General features: G+C 45.7%; 2 protein-coding genes across 2 annotated transcripts; one reads left to right on the forward strand and one right to left on the reverse strand.

Moving 5' to 3' along the window:
* The first annotated feature begins 260 nt into the window (after nucleotides 1-260).
* Nucleotides 261-12,750, forward strand: iqgap3 (IQ motif containing GTPase activating protein 3). Its single transcript, XM_044034347.1, has 38 exons — nucleotides 261-474; nucleotides 1,560-1,647; nucleotides 1,947-2,103; nucleotides 2,397-2,474; nucleotides 2,550-2,626; nucleotides 2,731-2,798; nucleotides 2,882-2,995; nucleotides 3,079-3,257; nucleotides 3,479-3,554; nucleotides 3,791-3,954; nucleotides 4,040-4,127; nucleotides 4,326-4,480; nucleotides 4,567-4,727; nucleotides 4,822-4,937; nucleotides 6,042-6,190; nucleotides 6,273-6,363; nucleotides 6,439-6,606; nucleotides 6,678-6,820; nucleotides 6,906-7,076; nucleotides 7,290-7,373; nucleotides 7,462-7,533; nucleotides 7,616-7,685; nucleotides 7,765-7,973; nucleotides 8,601-8,753; nucleotides 8,848-9,011; nucleotides 9,081-9,305; nucleotides 9,389-9,529; nucleotides 9,620-9,704; nucleotides 9,803-10,035; nucleotides 10,186-10,318; nucleotides 10,398-10,500; nucleotides 10,580-10,718; nucleotides 10,958-11,045; nucleotides 11,128-11,340; nucleotides 11,444-11,607; nucleotides 11,687-11,812; nucleotides 12,077-12,185; nucleotides 12,283-12,750. Exons 1-38 carry the CDS (start codon nucleotides 444-446, stop codon nucleotides 12,394-12,396), a joined length of 4,899 nt encoding a protein of 1,632 aa, XP_043890282.1. The 5' UTR covers nucleotides 261-443; the 3' UTR covers nucleotides 12,397-12,750.
* Nucleotides 12,751-16,046: 3,296 nt separating this feature from the next.
* Nucleotides 16,047-18,626, reverse strand: LOC122774354 (ankyrin repeat domain-containing protein 34A). The gene is made up of 2 exons (XM_044033511.1): nucleotides 18,566-18,626; nucleotides 16,047-17,869 (listed from the first exon to the last, which is right to left on the reverse strand). Exon 2 carries the CDS (start codon nucleotides 17,783-17,785, stop codon nucleotides 16,208-16,210), a length of 1,578 nt encoding a protein of 525 aa, XP_043889446.1. The 5' UTR covers nucleotides 17,786-17,869; nucleotides 18,566-18,626; the 3' UTR covers nucleotides 16,047-16,207.
* Between the last annotated feature and the right edge of the window lie 153 nt (nucleotides 18,627-18,779).

Raw genomic sequence — 18,779 nt, forward strand, 5'->3', positions numbered from 1 at the left:
CGCCAGTCTTGTTCATTCAGTTGTTTAATTTTGTAGAACAAAGGCAGATCACAGACATGACACAAAACTAATATATATATATATATATATATATATATATATATATATAAAATTGTAAATAATTATATATATAATTATGTATAATTATTTTTATTTTTTAAGAAATAGGTCAGTTAGATCAACATTTCGATCCACACTCCCCACCAGTTGGTGGCGGTAATGCACCAAATCGTTGTTTGCCAACCGCCATAAAACCTCAAAAAATAAGAAGAAGACAATCAGAGAGCGGCGGGAACTTTCAAACCTCAGACCGGAAACAGAGTACGGGTTGTGTTGACCTTGTTTGTGTTTTATTCTCCGTGTTTCACCTGAAATAAGTGACGACAAAAGTTTATAACGAAGAGAAGACAGTGGACAGGACAGTTGACAAGACTGCGGACAGGATGGTGGACAGAGCCGCTGCAGAGAACCGCTGTGAGTGACAAACCGAAACACTTTGACATTTACCGAGACTAATGACGGATTATCTCATCTTTAGTCACACGTTACTAACCCACTGGTTAACTTGTTTAAACGCACAGTAACTCGTCTATGTACACGTTAACTCACTGGTTAACTTGTTTATAAGCACAGTGGCTCGTCTATTTACATGTTAACTCATTAGTTAACTTGTTTAAACGCACAGTGAATCGTCTATTTACATGTTAACTCACTGGTTAACTTGTTAGTACAGTGACTCATCTATTTACATGCTAACTCACTGGTTAACTTGTTTATAAGTACAGCGACTCATCTATTTACACGTTAACTCACTGGTTAACTTCTTTAAAAGCACAGTGAGTCATCTATTTACATGTTAACTCACTGGTAAACTTGTTTATTAGTACAGAGACTCATCTATTTACACGTTAACTCACTGGTTAACTTGTTTATAAGTACAGTTACTCATCTATTTACACGTTAACATGCTGATTAACTTGTTTATAAGTACAGTGATTCATCTATTTACACGTTAACTCACTGGTTAACTTGTTTAAACACACAGTGAATTGTCTATTTACATGTTAACTCACTGTATAGTTACTCTTCTATTTACAATTTAACTCACTGGTTAACTTCTTTAAAAGCACAGTGACTCATCTATTTACATGTTAACTCACTGGTAAACTTGTTTATTAGTACAGAGACTCATCTATTTACACGTTAACTCACTGGTTAACTTATTTATAAGTACAGTTACTCATCTATTTACACATTAACATGCTGGTTAACTTGTTTATAAGTGCAGTGACTCGTCTATTTACACGTTAACTCACTGGTTAACCTGTTTATAAGTACAGCGACTCATCTATTTACATGTGTACATGCTGGTTAACTTGTTTATAAGTACAGTGATTCATCTATTTACACGTTACCTCACTGGTTAACTTGTTTAAACACAGTGAATCGTCTATTTACATGTTAACTCACTGGTTAACTTGTTTATAAGTACAGCGACTCATCTATTTACACGTCAACTCACTGGTTAACTTGTTTCTATTGTTTCCATGTTGACGTAGATGAGCGTCTGACAGCAGAGCAGATGGATGAGCAGAGGATCCAGAATGTTGCCTATCAGTATCTCTGCAGACTGGAGGAGGCCAAGAGGTGAGTGTGATGTCATCACCATGACATAATTGACAAAGTTGACAATTAAAATCTGTTGTTTTCTTCAATTAAAATACTGCGTCTCTGGAAGCACGTTCCTTTTCTGTAATAGTGCCAACACTCTTATATATTATATGTTATACGTGTGTATATATTTTTATATATACATATATATTTATTTATATGTGTATATATGTATGTGTGTATATATGTATATGTGTGTGTGTGTGTGTGTGTATGTATATATATATATATGTGTCTGTCTGTCTGTGTGTGTGTGTGTGTGTTTTTCTGCTCAGGTGGATGGAGGCGTGTCTAGGGGAGGAGCTTCCTGCTCCTACTGAGCTGGAGGAAGCTCTGAGGAATGGAGTCATTCTGGCCAAACTGGGTCATCGATTTGCTGCTGATGTCGTTCCTCTGAAAAAAATCTATGACCATGAGCAGCAACGATACCAGGTCACTCAGTGGTCATCCGTGTAATTATGTGTTATCATCAATAATCAACAATTTTCTTCATCAACAATCATGTGTTATCATCAATAATCAACAATTTTCTTCATCAACAATCATGTGTTATCATCAGTAATCAATAATCATATGTTATCATCACTGATAATCTGTAATTGTCAGTAATCAATAGTCATGTGTTATCATCAATAATCTTAACTATAATAATCTAAACTATTAATAATCGTCACTAATTATCAGTGATAATCTGTAATCAATAATCATGTGTATTGATCTGCTAGGCTCTGGGTCTTCAGTTCCGTCACACTGACAACATCAATCACTGGAGAAATGCTATGTCAGCGTTGGGGTTACCAGCGGTCAGTGAGTGATCTGATGAAGTCTCGATTACTGATTATCCTGGTTTAATCTGGTTAACCTGGTTTTTTTTTTAGATCTTTCATCCTGAAACAACAGATGTGTACGACAAGAAGAACATGCCCCGTGCTGTCTACTGCATCCATGCTCTCAGGTCTGTTTACCTGATTCTTGACTTGATTGTTTACCTGATTACCAGTTTGGTTACTTGTTTACCTGTGTGTGTGTGTGTGTGTGTGTGTGTGTGTGTGCGCGTAGTCTGTACTTGTACAGACTGGGTGTGGCTCCTCAGATCCACGACCTCTATGGAAAAGTCAAGTTTACAGGTAGATGATGATGATGATGATGATGATGATGATGCTGCCACAGTGATGATGTCACAGTGATGATGATGATGATGTCTGTGCAGAGGAGGAGATCAACAACATGAAGCGTGAGCTGGATCAGTATGGGATCCAGATGCCTTCTTTCAGTAAGATTGGAGGAATCCTGGCCAATGAGCTGTCAGTGGACGAGGCTGCAGGTAATTAGAGAAGCTCTCTGATTGGCTGTGAACCAATGAGCTCCGTGTCACACTGGACCCTCCCCTCTCTTTTTTCCCATCAGTCCACGCTGCAGTCATCGCCATCAACGAAGCGGTGGACAGAGGAGACGTGGGTGTGACGGCGGCTGCTCTCAGGAATCCTAATGCCATGTTGAGCCACCTGCAGGAGGCGCTAGTGAGCATCTATCAGGAGATGCTGCGCCAGTCCAAGAGAAAGAAGGCTGACGGCGCCGCACGCAGGGTGAGACTGAACTCACCAATCAGGTTGCTGCCTCAAAACACATGCTCACTGACTGTCAAATGAATCCAAGTTAGAGTAGGGTTACCCTAAACCTACTCTAACTCTGTCTTTAACTAACACTGATTGTCTTTAAATAACACTGATTGTCTTTAACTAACACTGATTGTCTTTAACTAACCGTAACTGTCTTTAAATAACTCTAATTGTCTGTCTGTCTGCAGTGTGTAGGATCAGAGGACATCTATGAAGAGTTTCTGACTCGGACAGAGATTCAGGAAAACATCAACATTGTTAATGGTGAGAAGAAAAAAATCAATATCTGTATTGATTATCTGAGTGTGTGTGAGTGCGGTGAGCGCCCCCTGCTGGGGAACACTCAATGAAAACAAATGCAGATTGAATCCACTTAAACAAAAGACTCGAGGTCAGTTTAAGTCTCCGTCTTTGTCTTTATCTCACTGTGATACAGACTTTTGTAAAGCACTCACTCTCCCACACCAGAGTCATTGATTATTATTGATGTTATTGATCAGTTCGCTCAGCGGTGGAGCAGGTGGATGAAGCTCTGGACTCTGCAGACGAGCTCTCTCTTCTCTATACACTGCAGTTACCATGTTTGGCCCTCAGGGGCCTCTGTAGTGTCAATGGTCCCTGGTACCTGGAACAGCTGTCAGCTGACCGACAGCAGAAAGCACAGGTACACACACACACACACACACACACACACACACAGTGGCTGTTTCTGCCTGTCTGACTCCTCCCCCTGTGACCTGTGACCTCAGGACGAGGGCTGTGTTGATCCTCTGGACCCTGACGAGCTGCAGGAAGGAGTGAGTGCTGCCAACGAGGAGGCTCAGAGAGCCCTCAACAGTAGGTCCACACGATCACATGACATATTCACGATCACACGACATTTACACGATCACGCGACATTTACACGATCACACGACATTTACACGATCACACGACATTTACACGATCACATATTTAAATATACAGGTACATTGCCATAGCGACAGCGAGTTCCATCCCATGGCACAGTGTCAACATTATCTGTGTGTGTCTCAGTGCAGGCAGCTGTGCAGCGTGTGAACGATGCTCTGCGGGGAAATGACCCCCGACACACACTGAGCTGTCTAATGACCTCTGACCTCCAGCTGCCGCCAGTGTTTCCTTTTGCTGCTGCACTTTATCACAGAGAACTGAGGCTGTTGCAGAGACAGGTGACACACACACACTCACATTTGAATATTCCTTGGTGTAAAACCATGTCACAGCTTTAATGTGAGTTTCCTCTTGTCTCCACCAGGGGGATCTGCAGCAGGAGGAGCTCTTTGTTGCCGTGGAGATGCTGTCAGCTGTTGCTCTCATCAATCAGGCTTTGGAGGCAGGAAGCCTGCAGCAGTTCAGCTCCTCATTGGTCAGTCCATCTGCAGGACTTTCTGAAGTGGACCACACCCACATGAACAGGTAAGACAGTTTACCCCTGGTGGTGTGTTCAGGTACTTCCAATGTCTGTCTGTCTGTTTATACCTGTCTGTCTTTCCCCTGGTGGTGTGTTCAGGTACTTCCAGTGTCTGTCTGGTGTGAAGCAGCAGGTGAGTTCAGAACTACTCACCTGGAATCAGCTGCAGGAAGGAATCAATGCTGTCAACAGTTCAGTGCAGGAGGAAGATCAGGGTGAGGACATGACATCATCACTGACGCCCTCACTGATGCCATCACTGACATCTACACTGACATCTACACTGACATCTACACTGACGCCCTCACTGACGCCCTCACTGACACCCTCACTGACACCCTCACTGACACCATCACTGACGCCATCATGCTGTTGCCATGGATGTATTATAAGAACTGTATGTATCCGCCCCTTGTCATGGTGGCCACTCTTGGTACTGCAAAAAAAAAATACTGAAGCAATTTTCCCACTGACCACAATAGTAAAAGTGACGTGTGTAAAAGTGTCCACAGGAGACATGGACACAGGCATGTATAGCTCTCTAAATCTATGTTTTTAATTCATGGAGTTGTTTCACATTTGTAAAACCTTCCTAAAGGCCATAAAAAGCCCACAAAAATCTTATTTCCCAGAGTGACGTCACAGCTGTGTACGAGCACAGCAAAGCGCGGTGATGTGGCGTCTCGGGAACATCGCTACTGTTGGGGAACCGTACAACGTGAAAACTTTATGAGAACTATGAATAAATGAAGGCAATGATGTTTTTTTTTTTTTACATTTTATAAAATATTACAACAAAACAGGTTTTAGTTGTCTATTCGTCGCTCATTCGCATTTATTTTCAATTTTTTTTTAATAAAAGTACTTAATGTTTTCTTGGACAATAATTTATAAAATCCTTGAGTTCTGTGACAGTTATTAGCATACAGTATATCAGTGAATGGAAGAAAACAACATACAGTAATTCCTGTAACAACACATATAAACTAATATTCACGGTCAATTAAATGAACCATTAAATTGATCATTTTAACCTGTAATGACGTCATTATACTTTTCAATTTACTGTATTCACTATCGTTGGTTTTGACATTTACAAATCCATGGTTTAAAGACCGAAGCAAACGTGCCGTCGGTAACACTACTGCACATGCTCTGTGGGCAAAAATAAATGCGGAAGTCAGAAACCTTTTTTTGGCATATGCGCTGGGTGAGCAACTCCATAGGAATGAACAGAGCCAAATGGGCGGAGCTCTATCCAGTTATAATACATTGATGGCTGTTGCTAACCTGTCTCTCTTTGACCTTTGACCTCTAAGAGCTCCAGGTCGTGCGGCTCATTAACGAAGCTGTGTTCAGTGGAGACTGTGAGCAGCTGATGTCTGCTCTGCTGCTGCCCCCTTGTGGTCTGAAGGAGCTAGTGCCTGCTAACATCAGTCGTTACCTGATGCTGCTGAACAGAGCTCAGGTGAGTCCACACACACACACACGTCAGTCAGCTTCGTTGTTGTGTCTACCTGAAGTCATGTGACCTCCTCCTGTCCAATCAGCTGAGCAGAGAGTCCGGAGCTGACCTGTGGTTGGCTGATATCCAGGAGGAAGTGAGGAGAGCCAATCAGCAGAGTCAGAGAGCACTGAAGTGTGAGTGAAGTCATCATCTTCCTGTGATGCTCTGTCTGTGTGTATTCATGCACTGACTGTTCTGTCATACCTCAGTGTGCCTGGCGGTGGCAGCAGTGAACCAGGCCGTGAAGGAGAACAGAGCAAACCAGACTCTGCGTGTTCTGTCTTTACCTGAACTGCAGCTACAGACACTCATGTCCAACTGTGCTGAGCATTATCAGAGGGAGCTGAGCAGTGAGGTCACACAGAGGAGACGCAGAGGTAACATCCTCATCACAGACCACCACAGACTGATAAAGACCACCACAGACTGATCATGTTTTTGTCCTCAGGAGACAACAGGAGTCCATGGGTTGGAGTCCGGCTGGAGGACAACTCCTGGTTTTACTTCCACCTGAACAAACTGGAGGGAAAATGGGACAAACCAGAAGACTTCATTCATAACAGTGTCTTCATGGACAGAGAGGACATACAGGTGAGAAAGACATGAGGGACAAATGTACCTGAGAGACATGACTTTGGGACAGACCAGAAGACTTAGCAGTTCCCTCCACCTACAGGAAGTGGTCAGCGGTGTGTGGAGGTCGCAAAATCGCAGCGCCCTCTGGAGGAACAGTGAGTCTCTCGTCATCGGTCTACAGGCAGTGTGTCGAGGGTTCCTGATCAGACAGAAGCTGAGAGCTCGACGACGTCACCTGATCAGCAACACACCTGCTGTCGTCATCATCCAGGTGAGTACGCACCTGTGGCGCCGTCGTCAAGGTGATTGCGCACCTGTGGCGCCGTCGTCCAGGTGAGTGCGCACCTGTGGCGCCGTCGTCCAGGTAGGTGATTGTGCACCTGTGACATCACCAGGTGAGCACAAACCAGCAGGTGGAGCTGATGGCTGGAGACAGACAGATGGATGGAGTCACTTTGTCACATGTCCTTGTCTCTGTTCTCAGTCTCATTGGAGGAGGTTTGTCCAGCAGAGGGCATACAGACAGCGGCTGCAGTTTCTTTACATGAATTGGAGAGCAGTCGTCAAGGTAAGGCAAGAAACACATTCATTGGTTCTTGATGATATGTGTATATTTGTGTGTGCGCGCAGATACACAAACGTGTGTGTTTGCTCAGATCCAGTCGATGGTGAAGATGTGGTTGGTCAGGAGAAAATATCGAGCTCGTCTGAGCTTCTTCAAACACAACGTGAGTCTTATCGCGTCTTTACACGTGACATCATCGCACGTCACCACCCGGGTGTCTGTGTAGTAACTGCGTGTGTCCACAGGTGGGCGCCATCATAAAGATCCAGGCCTTCTTCAGAGCCAGCAGAGCCAGGGAACAGTACAGGATGCTGGGTGAGCTCACATCCTCTCACTGCTCACATCGTCCTCTTTCTCTTATTCACTCTGTTGGCTCCTCCCCTTTCTGTTACAGTGCACTCGGACACACCCCCCCTGTCTGTGGTCAGGAAGTTTGTCCACTTGCTTGACCTGGGTGACGGTGACATCAGAGAAGAGGCGGAGATTCTGCGGCTGAGGGAGGAAGTGGTGAGGAGCATTCGCTTCAACCGACAGCTGGAGACAGACCTGGACCTGATGGACCTGAAGATCGGCCTGCTGGTCCGCAACCGAGCCACGCTGCAGGTGAGACACACACACACCTGCTGCAGGTGAGACGCCACCTACAGGAGGATCATACACTGACAGAGAAGAAAGCAGCTGTGGTAGAGGGCCTGAAAATCATGACCTGGGCCCGCAGGTACTACACTGTACTAGTTCAAAATCAAACAGCAGTGAGAGTAAAACAGGTGATAGAGATGCACACATGAGCTGTAATCTGCTAATTATCAAAAATCCACTCGCAGCAATGTTTTTTTCAACAATTAATTCATGGTGTCGATGGAACACAGCAGCTGTGCAGATCGTCTATGTCAGACCTGGGCATCCCTGTCCGGCCCGCGGTATTTCAGTCATAAACACAGATAAACAAGTATTTGGTGACGCTAGCCAGTGACCCCTGGCCCCCTAAAAATGTCGGCTCACGTTAAGTTAATCCCGAATGGTGCGTTTTCAACAAGACATGGACTGCTAAATATTTCTTTACAGGCGTCACAGGTAAAGCCGTGTGCTAAGTTTGTGGTACAAAGTGGTACAATACAAGAACTTACTGGCTGTCTCTGAGCTAATGCTAAACTAACATCTGTCTCTGTGTCTCTAAGCTAATTAGCATTAGCACAACATGGCGTCACATGACAGTATGTCTTCAAACAGGAAGTGGTTTGTCACTGTAAGAAATTGACAAAGAAGAACAAGGAGCAGCTGAAGGACATGATGGATGTGGAGAAGAGTAAAGGACTGAAGGCTCTGAGTCGAGACAGGAGAGACAGACTGGACGGATATCAACACCTGTTCTACCTGCTGCAGGTGAGACACACACACACATACCTGCTGCAGGTGAGACACACCCACACACACATGCTGAATGATTGTAAATGTAGCTGTGTCTCCTCCCCCTCAGACTCAGCCTCTCTACCTGGCTCAGCTGCTCTTCCTCCTCCCTCCGTCTGGCTCCGCATCCTTTATGGAGACGTTGGTGTTGAGTTTGTTTAACTACGGCTCAGACAGAAGAGAGGCATTCCTGCTGCTGCAGCTCTTCACCGCCGCCCTGCGCTACGAGATACGGTAACTATGGTAACCACACACACACACATAGCAGCTGATCCTTTATACTAATGATTGATTATTGATCAGTTTGAAGGTGGAGCAGCCTCAGGACGTGGTCACAGGAAACCCCATCGTCATTAAGATGCTGGTCAACTTTTACCGCCATGCCGGGGGAGACGGTGTCCTGCGTGACGTTCTGGGTCCAGCACTGCAGGACGTCCTCCAGGACCGGACTCTGAGCATCAAGACAGACCCAGTGGAGGTTTACAAGACCTGGATCAACCAGAGCGAGAGCCAGACTGGACTCAAGAGGTTCTAAGTGCTGCTCACCAGTCTGTCTGTTTGTCCTTCACCTCTCTTTCTGATTGACTCACCTGTCTCTCTCCGTCTCTCAGCTGTCTGCCCTATGATGTGTCAGCGGAGGGTGCTCTGTCTCACCCTGAGGTTCAGAGACGTGTGGACATCGCTGTCATCAACCTGAAGAACCTGACGGAGCGAGTCTTCAAAGCCATCAGCTGTAACCTGAGCAAACTGCCGTAAGTCCCTGTGTCTGTCTGTCCTCACCTGTGTGTGTGTCTGTCTGTCTGTCTGTGTCCTCACCTGTGTCTGTCTGTGTGTCCTCACAGGTACGGTCTTCGTTACACAGCAAAGGTCCTCAGAGACGCTCTGAGGACAAAGTTCCCGGATGCCAGCGAAGACGACCTCTACAAGGTCAGAGGTCATGACAGATGTATATTGATGGGTGGTTGATTGATGATGTCTTTGGGGACAGATTGTTGGTGATTGATTGATAATGTCTTTGGGGACAGATTGTAGGGAACCTGGTCTACTATCGCTACATGAACCCGGCCGTCGTGGCTCCAGATGGCTTTGATGTGGTGGAGCGCTCCGCTGGCTCCGCCCTCCAGCCGGAGCAGCGCCACATCTTGGGAACCATTGCACGCATGCTGCAGCACGCCGCCGCCAACAAGCACTTCCATGGAGACGGACGCCACATCAGAGCGCTCAACGATTACATCAGTCAGACACACGGCAGGTTCAGGTCAGTAACCACGGTAACCACGAACACACGATCAACCACTGATCAGGGGCTCGAGGCTTTGTCAATAATGACCTGGATGGGCTGACGGGTTCCTCCGGTCCAGCAGGGGGCGGTGTTTGTGTCATAGCTGTTGTTCCTTGTTTCTAACAGGAAGTTCCTGGTGTGTGTGTGTGACGTCCCAGAGCCTGAAGAACGGTTCAGTATGGACGAGTTCTCGGAGCTGCTCGCCCTTACCAGACCCGTCATTTACCTCTCTGTCGGAGAGCTCATCAATACGCACAAGGTAAGAACTGGACTCAGTCTGGACCTGGACCTGGACCTTTATCGAAAAGCTCCAAAAAGGTGTGTGTGTGTGTTTTCAGCTGTTACTAGAGCACCAGGATGTCTTGTGTCCATCGTCCTCCGATCCGCTCAGGCTGCTTCTGCAGGACCTCAGATCAGTTCCCTCCCTGCAGGAAGTCATTGGTACTGCACTTTTTATTCTGATCGATCAATATTTCAATCAGAAGAAGCAGGAAATAAAAGTTGAACTTCTTGTTCTCAGGAGAGTCTTCGTCGTCGTCATCATCAGATCCAGGTTCAGAGTCCGTTCTGTCCCACGAAGTGTCTCTGACTCTCACCAATAAATTTGATATCTTCAATGATTCTGTGGACAAACCAGATGCACGGGGACTGTTGCTCAGGTACATGTTAGCTTCAGCCCCTGAGGTTAGCCTCAACACACTGAGATTAGCCTGTTAGCCTCTGAGATTAGCCTGTTAGCCTCAGCACCCTGAGATTAGCCTGTTAGCTTCAGCCCCTGAGTTTTGCCTGTTAGCTTCAGTACCCTGAGATGAGTCTGTTAGCTTCAGTACCCTGAGATTAGCCTGTTAGCCTCAGCACCCTGTGATAAGCCTGTTGGCTTCATTTGTTTTGTCTTCAGTGTGAAACAGCTGATCGTCGATGTCATCAGAACTCAACCAGGTGATTCTTTGAGTGACATCCTGAGAACGACTCCATCACATGACCAGGTAAAACTTTGTGACATCAACAGGAGACTTCTCTGTACTCGTGTAAACTGAGACTCAGCTGCTAACTCCTCTGTGCAAACAGGAAGTGCGTCATGATTGGCTGGTTCAGCGGCGAGCTCGGCAGGAAGCTCGAACTCCTGACAAGTTGAAGAGGAACCAGTCACTGGTCGCCAACGGCAACCTGAGTCTGGAGGAGAAGAAGAGGAAGATCGTGAGGAACCTTCATCGTCTGGAAGGACTCGGAGTTCTGAGACGAGACCAGAGCCAGAACCAGATCCTGCAGATGGTTGCCAAGGTAAGACACACACACACACACACACTTCACATAGATCTACTCATTAGTAGATCCGTGTCCACTGTTGCCATGGCGACTTGGTCATGTGACGTGTCACCACCAGGACATCCGTCAGCAGCGTGTGCGTCGTCAGCGGCGAGGGGCGGAGCTTGTGAAGCTTGGTCACACCCTGAACAGTCTGCAGATGAAGAGCAGCTTCCACAGTGAACAGGTGGACTACTACAGACATTACATCACTTCCTGTCTGGACAACCTGACTGCCAGCAGGTACACATGGCCCCTCCCCCTCATTCAGTACACCTGTGATCTCACACACACACACACATGCTGACTCACTGTCTTACAGTAAATCCACCAATAAGAAGACTGCAGAGAACAAAGGAAGAAAGAAGCTTCCAACTCTGAGCTACAGTGCCACCAGGCTGCATGAGAAGGGAGTTCTGTTAGAGATCCAGGACCTGCCGTCTACCCAGTGAGTGACTTCATCATCGTCACACATTGTGACGTCATCATCACACACTGACTTCATCATCATCACATACTGTGATGTCATCATCACACACTGACATCATCATCACACACTAACATCATCATCACGCACTGTGACATCATGATCACACACTGTGACATCATGATCACACACTAACATCATCACACACTGACGTCATCATCACATACTGTGACATCATCACCTGTGACGTCATCATTACACACTGTGACATCATCATCACTGCAGGTTTAAGAACGTGGTGTTTGACATCATCCCTGGTCCTGAAAACGGAAGTTTCAGAGTTAAGACTCGTTTCCTGGGCGTCGACATGGAAGAGTTCCTGCTGCAGTACCAGGTGTGTGTGTGTGTGTGTGTTCATAACGTGTGAATGTGTGTTCATAACGTGTATGTTCATAACGTGTATGTTCATAACGTGTGTGTGTGTGTTTCAGGAGCTGCTGCAGCTTCAGTATGAAGGCGTCGCTGTGATGAAAATGTTCGATAAAGCAAAAATCAACGTTAACCTGCTCATTTTCCTGCTCAACAAAAAGTTCTTCAAGAAATGATATGAGTGACACATCTTTCTTAACTCTTTTATCTCTGTTACATACCACTACACTGTCATATAATACAGGGTAACACATTCTTAACACTCCTATCTGTGTTTATAATCAATCAACTTGAATGTATGATTATCTCCATTTATTAGTGAAGCATCTTCTTCACACTCCTATCTTTGTTGTGACCTGTCACTCTGGAACCTGTTGTTTATCTGTGTGGATCTTGCTACATGCATCTTTTTTGTCCTATCATCTGTGAATGGAGTGAGACGTCTTTGTCCTCCAGTCACTGAAGATCAATAACAGCTGAATACTGTAAATATTATCGCTCACATTTGTAATCAATAAATAAATAGTTTCATCTTAAAGTTAGATTTTATTGATTTATTTAACTTGTTTGTTTTCACACTAACATCAGTGCCATCGTGTGGTCATCTTAATTACATCACTCTGTTCAGATAAGCCCCGCCCCCCCATCAAAACATTCACAGGATCAAGCAGGACCTGGTTCTATACTGGTCCACACATGAAAACGACCTGGTTCTGTACTGGTCCACACATGAAAACTGGACCTGGTTCTGTACTGTTCCACATCTGAAATCTGGACCTGGTTCTGTACTGGTCCACACATGAAAACTGGTCCTGAATGTGTTTGATTTGGATAATAAGGGGTTTATGAGCGGGCGGGGGGGGGGCTTAAAACATGAAGCAGCTGATGGATGACAGTCGCCTTGGTAACAACAAACATAATACTGTGATTTACTGTGTAAACCTGCCCCTCCTCCAGGTATATGAGAGCAACCTGAAGGAGGGGCAGGTGTTCTTGACGTGACCTTTGACCTCCAGTGAATATTAAAGTGTTATGGTTGTTAAAGATGAAAGTCGTTTATTCACAGTTACAATGAGTAAGAAATGAAAGAAGAAAAATAAACAGACATTTTATCAACTGACGATCATTTACAAAAATACTCTGTTTTAGTTTAGTTTAAACTTCAAGTATCTACCAGCAACAGCAGACACGTCCGATTTCAACAGGTTCGAACCACTCTGAACCAGTGTAAACACCTTTAAACCAGTCTGAACCACTAAAAAACAGTCTGAATCACTTTAGAAACAGTCCGAATCTCTTTAAAACCATTCTGAATTACTTTAAAACCAGTCTGAATCACTTTAAACCAGTCTGAATCACTTTAAAAAAAACAGTATGAATCACTTTAAACCAGTCAGAATCACTTTAAAACCTGTCTGAATCACTTTAAACCAGTCCGAATCCCTTTAAAACCATTCTGAATTACTTTAAAACCAGTCAGAATCACTTTGAAACCCGTCTGAATCACTTTAAAACCTGTCTGAATCACTTTAAACCAGTCTGAATTACTTTAAAACCAGTCAGAATCACTTTAAACCAGTCTGAATCACTTAAAACCAGTCTAAAGCAGTCTGAACCCTGATAAATCAGTACAGGCCAGTCTGAAACTTTTTTCAGTACCAATGTAACCCCGTTTAAACCAGTCTAAATCACTTTAAACCCAGTCTGATCATGACCAGAACAAAAAGACCAGTCCAGATTTATCTGGATAAACACACATTGATTTAACTGTTTGAACATCTTCAGTCTGCAGTTCCTGTGAAGTCCCTCAGAGGGGCGCCCTGGTGCCGCTCAGGTTCATTTTTGTGAATCAGGTTCAGATTAGATCCAGGATCCAGTATGAAACAGACGACATAGCATTTGCTTTGTCAGACAAAAAGTATCCTGGTAACAAGAGGTTAATAATGATGACATCATTACAGGAAGTAATGTCATCACAGGTTCATTTTTTTAATTTTGATGATGTCAGAGTACTGGACTGATGTGGACCATTTCAGTCGTGGAAAAATCTGGATCTGGACTCGGAGATGAAGGCTTCCCCTGCATTCAAGATCTTTAGTGTATTCACAATTTCACATCATCGCTCAACTTCTTTGGAATAAACGGCTCAAAGGATGACCTCAGTGTGACCTTGGCGTTTGCCACGGATTACCTCAGCGTTTGATGACCTCAGCGTTTGATGACCTCAGCGTTGCCATGGAGACAGGGTTCAAACATAAACACAGAGTTAATGATTTGACTGATCATCAGTGAACGAACAAAACGAGCTCGGTGCAAAAATTGCGTCTGTAAACATCAACAAGTCCAAGGAAGCGTCAGGAAAACTGCACCTGGATCTGGTCTGTGTCGAGTCCTGGTCCTTATCAGTCCTGCATGTGGAAGTATTTATTACAATGACATTTAATCTGTTAAAAACATTAAAGGGATAGTTCTGTTTTTGTGCTTGTATGATGTTCTGACACATAATGAGAGTTGAGTGTGCTGTGAGCGCCCCCTGCTGCTGAGAACCAGCCTGAGACACAGAGACTCAGTCTCAGTGAAAACAAATCTACGTCAGATTAAGTCTACAATATCTATGTCACATGATCACATCTTTATCTCACTGTTAGACAGACCTTTGAAAATCACTCACTCTTTCACACCAAACCTCATAGAGAAAATCAGTGGTTTTAGCTGCAGGGACACAGGAGCTGCTGGTCCTCTGCTGCCTCGTGTGGTCACTTAGTGTGTCACTGAGGTCAATCTGAACAAAGGATTTCAAACACTGAAGTGACAAAATAAGACATTTGAAGTTAGTGATGGAGGCTGCAGTGGATCAACAACTCCTGTGTGTGTGTGTGTGTGTGTGTGTGTGTGTGTGTGTGTGTGTGTGTGTGTGTGTGTGTGTGTGTGTGTGTGTGTGATGTTAAAATCACTGATGTTCTCTGTGGACCTTGGTGTCCGAGAGTGAGTGGTTTTCAAAAGTCTGTCTAACAGTGAGATAAATACGAAGGAGTATTAGGGCAGGAAAGGAAAAAAAAGAGCCAAAAATGTTTTGAAAATCCGTCACAAGAAAAAAAAAATACAGGCGAAAAAAAAAAAATATTAAATGTTTTTCGTGAGCACCAGAAAATATCAAGATACAAGAAAGTATCTTGTGCATACCAGAAAGTATTGCATGCGTGCGTGATGTCCCCAAACGCAGTTTTAAGATCATTTGAGGCGTGAAATTAGTCATTTAGAATTCAAAAATGTGTTTGTGTATCAAGATATGACGTATTTATAGTTTGGCATGCAATACTTTCTGGTGCACACAAGATACTTTCTGGTGCTCACCAGTTTGAATCTGAATCACATACAGGTGCAACCATCAGTACGCCTGCATCTACCCCGTTCCAGCTATTTCATGTTGTATGAATGCAGCTACCTCCAGAAACAAACCAAGTTTCCGACACAGTCTCTTCAGCGTCCTAATATTTATCACCACACCGTGTTTATGAGCCAACAGAGAGAGAATTTCCTTATTATCATAGCCAATTCTGAAGTACCGCTTAATCTATGCGTCTGTAGAGGCAGCCATGGCCATCGACTATAGTACTTTGATATTTTCTAAATTAATTTATTTTTATGCCTGACTCTTTTTTTTTTTTGGCTGTTTATTTATTTTTTTTGGCTGGCCCTAATACTCCTTCGTAGATAAAGAGGTGATCATGTTGTTAAGATGTTGTACAGGCTGATTCCCAGCAGCAGGGGGCGCTCACAGCCCAGTCAGCTCTGGCTATATGTCAGTACCTCATACAACCACATGTCAAAAAAAAAAAACTATCCCATTTACTATTTTGAAATTTAAACACAAGATGTCTGGTTTAACTAAACTCAGACTGAAGGTGCAAGCATCCGAATAGATATGGAAGAGGTTTTAAATGTGTCAGTCAGGTGCTGATCCGGCTACCCATCATGCCTTGCTCATCAGTCTCCATTGGACTCGACAACCTTCTCAGCAAGGATCTCCTGGAAGGTGGAGAGCTGTTTCATCTGTTCCGTCTGCATCGAGTGTCTCCTCAACAACTTCTTCTTCACCTTGAAGTCCAGGCTACGCTTTGGCGATGCCGGCGCCACTGGGACCAGCATCTTGTGTCCAACATGCACCGGGGAGCTGGGCCTACCGTTGGCCCGGATGTCAGGGATGGGTCTCTGTGGGTTGATGTTGAGTGGTGGCAGAAAGCCTGGTCTGGTGTGGGAGATGTGGTCCAGCAGAAGAGTCCCAGACCCTCTTCGCTCGAGAAGCCCAGGGGGACGCCGGCGAATGGCAATAGGGGACAAAGAGTTGGGGATGTTCTCCAGGGACTCCCTGGAAGAGCTGGTGACCAGAGACAATGGGGAGGCATTATACCGCCTCCGTTCCACCGACACACGACCAGAGTCCGGAGATCCAGGGATGGACTCTGGGCAAAGGTGGGTGTCAGACTCATAGTGCTCCATCCGGGTCAGTTTGGGATAAGCTAGGGCCCGAGCCACAACTGCACCAGAGTTCTCCTGGGACTCCGGGGCTGTGTTCCTGCGGTATAGGATCTGGTGCTGTTGGAATTTGTCAGCCCAGGAGCTAGAAAGGGCACCACAGTCCTCAGAGCAGGACCGGTCAATGAGTTTGGGGGAGCAAGGGTCATGGGTCTCGATGCTATGTCGCCGTGACAGAAGAGGTCTGACTGGTTCTGTGATGGAGAGGCCATTAATCTCAGTGACCACCTTGCTGACAACACTCTCCTCCTCTAGACCTTTTTCAATGCGGTCCTGAGGAACACCGCTCAGCACAGAGGGCGCCACCAGGCCCCAGGGCTCAGAGTTCAGCCTCTTCAGTAGCTTGCGAGGTGGTGGTCTCTTTTCACCTGGAGGTCGAGCTGAAGGTAATGGTAAAGCTGAGGTGAGTGCAAAACTGAAGATTCCCTCGTCACTCTGGCCCCCTGCTGGTGAGGATGTGCCAATCTCCACCTCAGAGGGAGACATGCAGGCAGGAGACAGCTTGTCCACAACACCTGGAGAGGGTGGAGCATTGAGGTACTGCTTGGTCATCTTGGTTCCCGATGGAGACGTGTCAGTAGTGATGATGATCACCTCCTTGCCTTTGGCCTTACAGGCGTCCAGCAGGACCTGCAGTGTTTCCCGGTCCCCCCTGTTGATGGCGTGAACGAGGGCGGAGGAGCCAGAGTAGTCTTTGAGGCTTGGATCGGCTCCGTTCTCCAGCAGCAGAGTCACCACCTCCTTTCCGGCCTGCTCGGCACAGGCGTGCATCAGTGCAGTCCGTCCACTCTTATCGGGGATGTTTGGGTCAGCCCCTTTCTCCAGCAGATATCGGACCATTCTCTGCCGGGTCTGTGGGTCGTCATAGCTCGCCAGGCAGGCGGCGGAGATGGGGGTCTCTCCACGTTCATTGCCCTCATTGATGTAGGCCCCGCCCTCCAGCAGGAGGCGGGCGAGTCTCAACTTTCCCTGGAAGACAGCTTTGAGGAGGGCGTTTCCCTCGGTCTGCAGTGGTCCTCCATCTCCCATGATCCTTTGTGTCACCTCAGACCTCTTGACCACCACAACTGAGCTGAAGGCTGACTAACCATCCTCCACGAGAAGTCACATGACCTGCACGAGAAAACACAGTGAGGTCACAATCCCTGGTAACAGCCAATCAGGAGGAAGGAGCTGATCCTGAAAATAAGTGACATCAGAGTGACATCACAGTACACTCAACAGCAAGTAAACATAAGGTTCACCTCTGACCTGTCTGACCTCTGACCAAAGTCCATAGAGAAAATAAGGGATTTTAGCTGGTGGGGACACAGGTGCTCGTCCTCTGCTGCCTCGTGTGGTCACTTTGTGTCACTGAGGTCAATCTGAATAGAAGATTTTAAAAGCCAAATTTTACAAAATAAGATGCTTGAACTTAGTGATGGAGGCAGCAGTGGATCAACAACTCCTGTGTGTCTGATGTTAAAATCACTGATTTTCTCTATGAGGTTTGGTGTGGGAGAGTGGGTGATGATGATGATGATGAAGATAAAGATAGATGATGATGATGATGAAGGACAGTGAAGGAATGTCAGATTTTCCGGATTTTTACGTCAGTCCTCGGTTCTGACGCAGTGATGTCTATATTTACTCGTGGTGTGTGTGTGTGTGTGTGTGTGCGCGCGTGCGTGTGTGTGTGTGTGTGTTCTCATGTACGCTGTTTGCTGCATCGTCGTCATCAAACTGTCACTCACTCACACACACACGCACGGTCAGCGGCTGATGGTGAGGATGATGAAGATGATGAAGATCACATAGTTTTTTTCTTACCGCGCTGAAGAGCCTTCATCTTCATCTTCATCACTGACTGTCACCGTTCGTTCTCTCCGTTACCGACTGTTTACTGATGAAGCCGCTGCACCGACGCTCCTCCTCCTCCTCAGAGCGTCAGAGCCGCGACGTCAGTCTCCGCCCCCTCTTTTTCATTATTATTGATCTTTTTTTCATCATTTATATTTTAGAATTCTCACACACTCTCTCTCTC

This window comes from Solea senegalensis, linkage group LG9, assembly GCF_019176455.1.
Source record: "Solea senegalensis isolate Sse05_10M linkage group LG9, IFAPA_SoseM_1, whole genome shotgun sequence".
Lineage (NCBI taxonomy): Eukaryota > Metazoa > Chordata > Actinopteri > Pleuronectiformes > Soleidae > Solea > Solea senegalensis.

Bases quoted from the DNA above. Each gene is read 5' to 3' on its own strand.
- iqgap3 (XM_044034347.1), top strand. From the start codon at position 444: ATGGTGGACAGAGCCGCTGCAGAGAACCGCT. The intron at 3,555-3,790 runs GTGAGAAGAAAA...GTTATTGATCAG, and splicing joins AAACATCAACATTGTTAATG to TTCGCTCAGCGGTGGAGCAG. The intron at 7,686-7,764 runs GTGAGCTCACAT...TTTCTGTTACAG, and splicing joins GGAACAGTACAGGATGCTGG to TGCACTCGGACACACCCCCC.
- LOC122774354 (XM_044033511.1), bottom strand. From the start codon at position 17,785: ATGGGAGATGGAGGACCACTGCAGACCGAGGGAAACGCCCTCCTCAAA.